This window comes from Necator americanus, chromosome III (genome assembly GCF_031761385.1).
Source record: "Necator americanus strain Aroian chromosome III, whole genome shotgun sequence".
Classification (NCBI taxonomy): Eukaryota; Metazoa; Nematoda; class Chromadorea; order Rhabditida; family Ancylostomatidae; genus Necator; species Necator americanus.
This window is the reverse complement of record NC_087373.1, coordinates 4,614,470-4,624,604: the sequence shown is the minus strand read 5'-3', so window position 1 is coordinate 4,624,604 and position 10,135 is coordinate 4,614,470. Positions and strand designations below refer to the sequence as shown.

General features: G+C 39.4%; 1 protein-coding gene across 3 annotated transcripts; it reads left to right on the top strand.

Moving 5' to 3' along the window:
• Window positions 1–1,745: 1,745 nt before the first annotated feature.
• On the top strand, window positions 1,746–9,933 carry RB195_008607 (uncharacterized protein; the record flags this gene model as incomplete). Of its 3 annotated transcripts, XM_064195185.1 has the most annotated exons (13): window positions 1,746–1,792; window positions 1,852–1,945; window positions 2,007–2,132; window positions 6,926–7,025; window positions 7,092–7,218; window positions 7,269–7,392; window positions 7,449–7,505; window positions 7,606–7,667; window positions 7,871–8,002; window positions 8,061–8,195; window positions 8,979–9,106; window positions 9,706–9,808; window positions 9,867–9,933. In XM_064195185.1, 13 exons carry the CDS (start codon window positions 1,746–1,748, stop codon window positions 9,931–9,933), a joined length of 1,302 nt encoding a protein of 433 aa, XP_064046331.1. The 3 variants fall into 3 exon arrangements, with proteins under 3 accessions (XP_064046331.1, XP_064046330.1, XP_013291000.2); XM_064195186.1 differs by lacking the exon at window positions 7,449–7,505; XM_013435546.2 differs by lacking the exons at window positions 2,007–2,132; window positions 7,449–7,505.
• Window positions 9,934–10,135: the final 202 nt, after the last annotated feature.

Here is a 10,135-nt window from a genome sequence, read left to right as displayed (position 1 = left end):
TGCATTACATAAAACCTACTTTTACATGTACACTAAATGATCAAGAGGAGCAACTTGAGTAATTGAACCGATTTTCATTTCACATAGCGGATAAGGAATTTCGGATTAGATTGCGTGATAAAATCCTACACATGAAACATATGAACGGAGGTACGGAGCAAAACGTTCAGTGGTAATGTTGTGACCGGTGATTAGGCAAAACGAGGAAAGCGGTAAACATTGCCTTAGGCAATTAATAGATTTCCTTTTTTGGATCCTATGAATTGAACGGATCTTGGGTGGGTGGGTCGACGTTGATGCTCACAGATATGCGCAGTCCGTTGGAGATATTTTCCTTGTCCTAATGTTCAATCACAACTTTTTTTTTGCGCTTTTGCTGCAACCCTATCTTCAAGGAATTGTGGGATGTGAAAAAAAAACTGCCAAGATATTTAGTTGCGGATATTTGAATATTCGACGAATCTCCTTCATTAGAGGGATCACAGCCGGTTACTCGTGTGGCTTCATGGTGTGCCCCTAGCTGGCGGGTAGGGGTTAACCGCGACCCAAGAGCGACCTTATACCTGGATCTCCCTCACTAGAGGAATCACAACTGAATCACAGGCTACGTGGCGTGTGCCTAGGTGACGGGAGTGGGCTAATCGTGGACCAAAAGTGACCTTGTAGCTGCCCTGAGACGCAGGTAGATTCAGGGGATGGACTGCCTGTTTCTGCTGTGCCTGGATCGGCTCATAGTACCATTGTATCCCGCACTTCAGTCCAGCCAAAAGCTTGCAATCAAGTGACTGGGAGCTGCAGGAGAGCCGGTTTGGAGTCCTCTACAACAAATATGCCCCACTCCGGAAGGACGAAACGTTCTTCCAAAAACTCATGGGACTAGAGGCTTGCAAACCTGCCTATAAGTTTTAAATTTTTATGCAAGGCTAGGCTACTGAAACGGAAAAGGACTAGGAAAACGATCTGTACTTATAGCGATCGAACGTTTGCATCGCAACCGGCAACGGGACGCCGCCGCCATCTCAACGGCGTGTATGAAACTGGAGTGGAACTGTTCTTCGAAACATGCGACAGTAGATGAGTTGGTTGAGTTCATGTCCTCACCATCACGAGTATAGCAATGAACATCGACTATTTCGAAAAACTTACTACCTCATCCTTACGTTTACGGATGTTGTGCTCCACATTGTGACGCTGCAATGCAGTCCAGTCAGCACTTCACACTATCGATCGAAACACAAACCCACGTGATGGTTCCAATGCTAAGCTAAGGAGAACAAAAATCCGTACTGTGACTGCGTGTATACAAAAGAAAACCACATAAATCTGTTGAAACAAGCAACTATTCAGTCATCATAAATATTTACCTGGTTCCACAGCATTTTGGGCAATCGCCACCCATCATGCGACATAATGATGTCTATTCTTAAGCGTTAGAGCCCTGATTGATTTGATTACTTACTTCGAGAAATAAGAATAATAAACAGTAGAATAGAATAATAATAATAAGAAACAACTACATTTTATCCCTCATGTCGTTTTGACCCGACTATACTAATCGTAAGAAGAGGAATGTTTGGAAGAAAAATTCAAAGGGATATTGTAGAAAACAGAAAATCTGTTATGTTAACAATGTTAGAAAATCAAACATACCGAACGTGTTGTTCCAATATTTAACAGGTGTTGCTGTGTGGAACATACACATACTTTTCATTTTTCCCCTCCATTTCATAGAGTACAACTCTGAAATGCGCTACCTACAATTACAATCGGTGAGAGAAGGAAGAGCTTTACGGTAATCTGCTATTAATAACGTTTGTTTTTCTGGCTTAGAGTCTACACCGTAAGTTCCAGATGGCTAAAACTTTCAATATTTACCGAAGCAATTTTTTACATTGTATTTGGAATATTTGTTGGATGGCATCTCCCGATGATAATAAAAACTGGAGTAAGTTCACAAGTTTAACGCAGGAATACGTACATACAGTAAATTCGTCTTATTTTCCCAGTTAATCTCCATGGATGTGGAGAAAAAACGAAATATTGAAGATTCCGGACAGCAAATGAGACAGAGTAAAGCACCGAATCCATTTTTGTTCAATATAAGGGTATCAGCGAAGAACATGTTATCAATGGTAATTAAAGTTCAGTTTGGTTTTTACCGCCAACACTTCTAAAAAAAAGTAACAAGGCGGTAAATTAAATGGATATTTCCTGAAATCAGAAAAGAACTACGGGATTCAAACACAGTAAATGAAACTTCAAGTGGGCATTGTGTTATAACTTATAGTCGGGTAGTTGCGGTGCATTTGCGTACGCGCTGGAAACAGCGCGGTGGAAGCAGCACATGGAACAGAGTTGGGACCGTCGCAAACAGCAGCGACAGGTGGTGTTAGTAAGGCTTTCACCACGCTCCTAGCCACGACGCTCCACCGAAGCGCCTTGGGAGAACCTGCGTACGCAACTGCGTACGTGGTTCGCGTCGTTTTGACCCTACTATAGGAACTGTAGCATATGCATCGAATTAAACGTTTTTAATATGTTTTGCTTTTACACGAAAGGAAAAATAGTCGGGTCAAAACATGAACATGGTCAAGATATGAGGCACAGTGCAGTTGCGTAGGCGGCTGCGCTCGAAGCGGTGCAGTGGAGCATAGCGGTATATAATCGGATTAAAACGATATGAAGCAAACGACGTGAAGGACGGAGCATTTGCGTACGCACTCGAAAAGGCATGGTGGAAGAAGCGGCTGGAACCGATGTTGGACCATCGCAAACTGCAGCGAGGGTGGTGCCAAAAAGGGCTCCTAACCGCTACGCTAACCCTCACCGCCTCGAGAGAGGCCGCGTACGCAATTGCACCGTCCTTCATGTCGTTTTCACCATACTATATGTACCATCGTATGAGGAGACTGCACGCGGTAGCGTAGCGCCGCGCCTTGCTCTGTCAGACAGTAATCTGATGCCTAATCGCTTTCTGTCAGTATGTGGTTTTAAGCGCCTCTGGTGGTGATACGTTCATTGTTATGCTCAACTGGGAGTTTGTATTCTTGTTAATTGTATTTGTGAATGTTATTGTGTTATAGAGTTTTTTTTTCGTTTCTGGTCAAAAGATGATGTACATTGTTGAAATGCTCGATTAATTGACAAATGGCTTTCCCATTTGAAATGGCAGAAAAGCATTTGAAGAGGCGATAGTTCATCAAGCAAAATTCATCGTTGAAAGTAGGTAGTTAGGTGGTCGAGGAACCCGAAACCCAAACGTTAATCTTAGGGCACCTATGACATTTAGGTTAAGCTACTAAGAAGAAAGGAAGATAGAACTGGAACTACTACTGCCTTAACTTTACTTAAAGGCATCACCCCACGAATCTGAGGTGGTGTATTCGTATACGGAATCGTAAATTAAGGAGAGGGGTGTGATTCCGTCCATTTCTTCCTAATTTCGGTAAAAAAAAACGGCCCGGAATATGCGGCGCCGCACAAGGTTGGCGCGCTCCAGTCTAACTCCTTGTAGAAAATAGTGCGCCAGAACGCCTGAAGCCGTATCTTCCGGCGTTTTTTTACGGCAATTAGGAAGAAATGGACGGAATCACCCACCTCTCCATAGTCTCCCATCCCGTATATGAATACTCCACCTGAAATCCGTACCACCTCAGATTCGAGCAGTGATGTCTTTAACCTCCGAAACAAGCTTATCATAAGTGAACAGCTAACTAATGTCAAGTAGCACTTTCAACGAAAAGAAAAAAAACCGAAATTTCTTCGCATGCAACAACTTTTATCCACATATTGATCTATTTTCCCAAGGGTATTACCCTGAGGAGAGCCTTTGGATTACGTGTTGTAGCTTTTATGAAGCCTGTTGTATTACAAAATTCTCAAGAAATGCGATAGATCGAGGTTATCTACTATATAATAACGGGCTTATTCTGTCACGTGTGTGTGTGTGTGTGTGTGTGTGTGTGTGTGCGTGTGTGCGTGTGCGTGTGCGTGTGCGTGTGCGTGTGCGTGTATGTATGTATGTATGTATGTATGTATGTATGTATGTATGTATGTATGCATGTATGTATGTATGTATGTATGTATGTATGTATGTATGTATGTATGTATGTATGTATGTATGTATGTATGTATGTATGTATGTATGTATGTATGTATGTATGTATGTATGTATGTATGTATGTATGTATGTATGTATGTATGTATGTATGTATGTATGTATGTATGTATGTATGTATGTATGTATGTATGTATGTATGTATGTATGTATGTATGTATGTATGTATGTATGTATGTATGTATGTATGTATGTATGTATGTATGTATGTATGTATGTATGTATGTATGTATGTATGTATGTATGTATGTATGTATGTATGTATGTATGTATGTATGTATGTATGTATGTATGTATGTATGTATGTATGTATGTATGTATGTATGTATGTATGTATGTATGTATGTATGTATGTATGTATGTATGTATGTATGTATGTATGTATGTATGTATGTATGTATGTATGTATGTATGTATGTATGTATGTATGTATGTATGTATGTATGTATGTATGTATGTATGTATGTATGTATGTATGTATGTATGTATGTATGTATGTATGTATGTATGTATGTATGTATGTATGTATGTATGTATGTATGTATGTATGTATGTATGTATGTATGTATGTATGTATGTATGTATGTATGTATGTATGTATGTATGTATGTATGTATGTATGTATGTATGTATGTATGTATGTATGTATGTATGTATGTATGTATGTATGTATGTATGTATGTATGTATGTATGTATGTATGTATGTATGTATGTATGTATGTATGTATGTATGTATGTATGTATGTATGTATGTATGTATGTATGTATGTATGTATGTATGTATGTATGTATGTATGTATGTATGTATGTATGTATGTATGTATGTATGTATGTATGTATGTATGTATGTATGTATGTATGTATGTATGTATGTATGTGTGTATGTATGTATGTATGTATGTATGTATGTATGTATGTATGTATGTATGTATGTATGTATAAAGAAAATGGTCGATTACGAAGATTTTGTTCCTGCTCATTTGTAAACTTTTCCACAACCTAAATACGTGGAGAGTTGCTCACAGTGTCGCTCCTTTGTTTCAGGTAAAATGGTCAACATTACTTTGAACGAATAAACTTTTCGATATACTATTTTGTTTCGTTTCTGTCTTTTTTTTAATAAATCCACATGTTGCTTATGTTCTACATCCTACATTCTACTACATATGTGTGGTATTCTGGAACAGTTAACGGAAATTTTGATTTAAAAAATCTTTAGGGTCAGAGTAATTTCAGTAGAAGTGCTGTTCAGCAGTAAGAAGAGTTGTGCAAGCGAGGGGAGCACATTGAAAACCCGAAAGCTGTAAAATTGGGTGCGACGGACAGCGTGGAACTGTTGTACAGTATTATTTTGCAGTAATTTTTTTTTGCGTGTCGCAGAAGTTAAATGGCACGTTGCAGCCGTTTGATACCCGTGGCTACTGCGCGCGTTGTTCATCACCTCTATGACTCCTCCGTGCGTTTGTTTCCTTGCACGTTTGCCTCAGCTTGGTATTGTGTTCCTCAGAAAGTGGAAACACGAATGAAACCGGCTGCTTAAATAGTAGCCAACAGCTTACATAATTTGACAAAGAACGTTACCTTTATCAGTACGATGATCTTCACATTATTTTATGTTAAACATCATTCCTTGATAGCTGTTGAGGAAAATAGGGAGAACACCCATTCTTCGCGTAATGCTTTAAAATTGTGTATATATTATATTCGAACCGAAGTAGTGTTTGAAGCTAAAGTTTGAATATTCTCAAAATGTAGAACTGACGCGTTTAGAAAAAACTATGAAATTTTTTGTCTTTATATACATTAAAAAAGAAAGAAGAAAATAACAAAACAACATGAAAACAGAACTCTTATTATTTAAAGAAAATATCACTACCACTAATTTTTGAATTTCAATTTAAAAGTATATTTTGGTTAGTTGATGAAAGTGAGCGAAGCGAACACCACACAAGGTCTGAGAGTCCGGCGTAAGCCGGACGATCAGACTTGTATTTTATATCCTTCTCTTTACCCTACTCGACATGGATCCTCAAAGACCAATGCTTAGGTTTTAGGGTTCGGAATGACAGAGCTATTCACTTCGATTGATGATCTGTCGGTTGATAAACTATCGCTTTCTCCGATGGAAACGTGACACCGCATTTAAGTGGCAGACGGGGCGACGTGGACGTGGGACGTTATTAGGTGCATCGTATTGGGACCTGGATCCCAATACGATGACAGATCCGTTTCCCCGACGTTTCTGTGGATAATGAAGGAGAATTGAGCGTGATCGCACTCATATTTGTGAGCTACACCGCTAACCCTATCTGTGTAGAGACCCTAATACCTTCAGTTCAGTGCTATGCTGCCTCTGACCATACAATGGCATTGAGGACTACCGTAGCACTCGCGGGTGAGACACATCACCGTATTTTACCGTGATTTCCCGACTGAAATGTATCTTTGGAATGATTTCGGCTATGTTCATGCTACTTTTACATAGATAGAGCAGTGATTATGCCTTACATGGTCATCAACTGATCCAACCTAAAGGAGCATGAGGGAAACTGTAGTTGGGGGCCACTCAACCGCGTTCTTATTTCTGGATGCTCTATCTTACTTTTTTTTCTCTCCTAGTAGCTTTAGCTTAGAGGATCACTTCAGAGATCCTCTAAGGCTAATGCTTAGGTCTTAGGACTCCAACTGACTTATTACCTCCAGAAATAAGAGTGCGACTGAGCAGCCCTCGAATTACACTTTACCTGGGACATGTTCCTACGAACGGAAACCACAACACCATAAGCATTGCATTTGCAAAGTTACAGATAATGCAATACAAAATAAGATCAGGAAAACTGAATGGAATTGATGAACTCCATAACGAAACAGCGAGAACATTCCCATTGGAAGATGACGCACATCGAAGTGAGTTGTACGCAATTACGTAATTTCTCATTCTACCACGAACACAGAACCTGTCAAAAATTGCAGATGAGAGAATAATTGCGGATTATGTGGCATCTGAGGTGTATGTGTTTTGCTGGATAATGACGGATGCATCCAGGCATCGTACGTATGTGAGAGCGGTGAACACGACATGGGCTCAACGATGCAATAAGTGAGGATATTTGTTGAGGGACGTTTCCATGGACTGTACAGAAATTTTAGGCACTTGTTTGTCTCATCGAGCGATGACAATACGCTTCCCACGATAAATTTAGGTTTTCATAAAAGTCGGAATTCATGGCGGAAAGTGCGATCGATGTTGAAATTCGTTCATATGCATTATCTAGTAAGTGGCATTGGAAAAGTCTTTATTTTTTTTTTTTACTTTTTTATTTTCTGCAGTTGCAACAAACAGTCCAGTGCTACCTATCTCTATGTTATATTCGTGTAATTTTCTTGGTATTTGTTTGATTTTTCTTTCTTCAAATGGTGGGGGACATGAGGATCGATGATGTGCTGGGGTAATCGCATGCGATTTTCAGATCAATTTCGTTTTCAGGATCAGTACGATTGGTTTCTTGCTGCCACGGATGATAGTTATGTAATTCTTGAGAATTTACGGTATCTTCTTTTTGATTGCAAGTGGATTTTGTCGAATTCTCAGTAGTAGTTTTTTTTCACTAGAAACATCATGATACCATTTTTTTTTTACAAAGATTCGGGAAGAATTGCTAGCTGACGCTATGACCATCAACAACACTCGTTGCGATTACTATGTTACTATTGTATAGCGGTAGTACCGCAGACCAACTCTTAATTTTCAGATACCTACTTCTCCAATATTCACCTCAAGAAGCTTTAGTGTTTGGATCTCATATATTCACATTTCCAAAGCTAAACAAAAAATCGTCTTATTCCCTACAAGGATTTATATTAAGTAAAGAAGCAGTGAGAAAGTATAGCCTTTAATCTTTAAGACAACTCTGCCTTGTTCTCTAATTAACTCAGCTTTAGAATTGTGATTGATGGTTTGAAGTCCTCAAAAAACTGTACTAAAGAAAAAGGAAACGAATTAGAACTGATGTGGATGTGTTTCCAGAATAGTGGCGTTCGATTTGTGGATTCACGTGATAGGGAGAATGCCCATTTGTGAGTGCTGGTTTCGTTTGTGAGGAATAGGTAACATCATTGAAGGATTCCATGCACCGATGAAGGATTTTCGGTTGAGCACGTTACGTACTAGACGGATCAAAACGACATTAAGATAGGTGCAATTGCGGGCAGGCGGGTCCCATGTCGATTTAAACCGCTACGCTCCACCGCGCCGCTTCGAGGCCAGCTGCTTACGCAACTGAACCATGCTCCATGTTGTCTTGATCCAACTATAGCTGTTATGGTTTTTGTTCCCTTAATCGTGGCGTTACGGCCAGTACGCGCGGAATCTGCTCGCGCTTGGTCGTGGTCGCGGATCAGTACCCCGAAGAACGCATGCTCTGCCAATCGATAACACGATGCGTTAGGCGGGACCACACTCCTACATAGTACTGCATAGCAGATCCGCGTAAAGTGGTCGTAGTGCGGTAGCTTATGGGCTAGAAATTTTGGAAGTTACAAGTATAAGTGTTGTTTTGACGTCGTAGTGATGGGAAGAAATCTTTTCGGATAAAACTTGAACCCTTCATTTATACGTATGTCTTCTCACTGTAAGACCATACTTAAATAGTGTACAGTCCTAGTGAAATCCTCGACTCCTCTATTGTTTATTTAGCAGAATTTTCAAACATTATTCTAGACGCAGTGTTTTTCCTTCTTCTTCTTGTTCAGAACTTCTAGTCTTCTTTCTAGTTCAAAAAACATGGATTGTGACAAAAATATATTCACTGATTGGACGAATACATTATAACAATGATGTACATTTCTTGCTAATTTCAGAATACTACCGCTGAAACCACAAGAGCATGTTGCACCATATGAGCTGGTTTTTAATACTACCGCTCAGAAATGGCTGGAAAATGCGTCTGATCGAGCTGTTTTTCCATCCGGAATGGATTGCTGTTCAGGTGAGGACGTCATTATTAATTAAGCGTTTGTAACTCTCCCTGAGTGCTTGTGCGGCACAGTTCCATAAGAGCATTCGGTTCGGCTCAATTCCATAGGAACCTTTTTTCCTTCTCCTTTTTTTGCTTTTGGTGTTTTTTTTTTTCTTTTTGGCTGTTTTTTTTTTGAGAGTTTTAGCCTAGTTTCGAATAAGATTTCCTTTGTGCTGTTCAGTTTATGCGAGTTCATTGCATAGAGTAGGCCTATGTACACAGTCTCCACCAAAATTTTTGCACCATAACGTTCAGCCCACGTTCTGCTACAACGCGGTCCAGCCAGCCTTAAGCCGTGCCTGCAATTTCACACTATTGATCGGTGGGCATAACCATACAGTGGCTGCCAAAGGAAGAAAAGTTTTGGATTTTGAACTGTGGCGTCTTCGAAAAGTCGCAAAATATCTATGGTCTATAAACTCAGCAGGCTCAGAATTCTTGCTAATCATGCAAAAACCTCATATTTTTGTCGTCGCGTTATGTATGGGATACGAGTTTTGATCGTACTGTATCCACCAATTTCTAATGCAAATATTTACTTGTCTATTTCTTAATTGTTTCGTTTTCAGAATATCCAATATCCTTTCACACTATTCCATATCGTGGTATTTACGCTTTAGAATTTTTAATCTATCGGCAAAGAATTTTTGGAGTGGATATGCCAGCGATGAGGTTAATTGGTCATACTAATTCCCAGTTTTGTAAAGAAAATGAACAGATAGGATTACAGATACGGAGATGAACGTATGGTGTGGTCAAGTCTTTTCGGTGACCTTATTGAAAACCACGAGTTCTGACAAGCTGAACTGGAACTCTCGAAGTACCATAATTATTTGTACTGCAAATAACAATTGTAAAATTATCACTCACTTTTCTATGTGCTTGTCGTCATCCGTTATAATGTAGAAGTATTTTTTTAAATACGTCAGTAAGAATAAAGAAGTTATGAGAGATAGGAAAGAAGTATCTAGTTATAATTTTACCTCCGGATATTGTTTT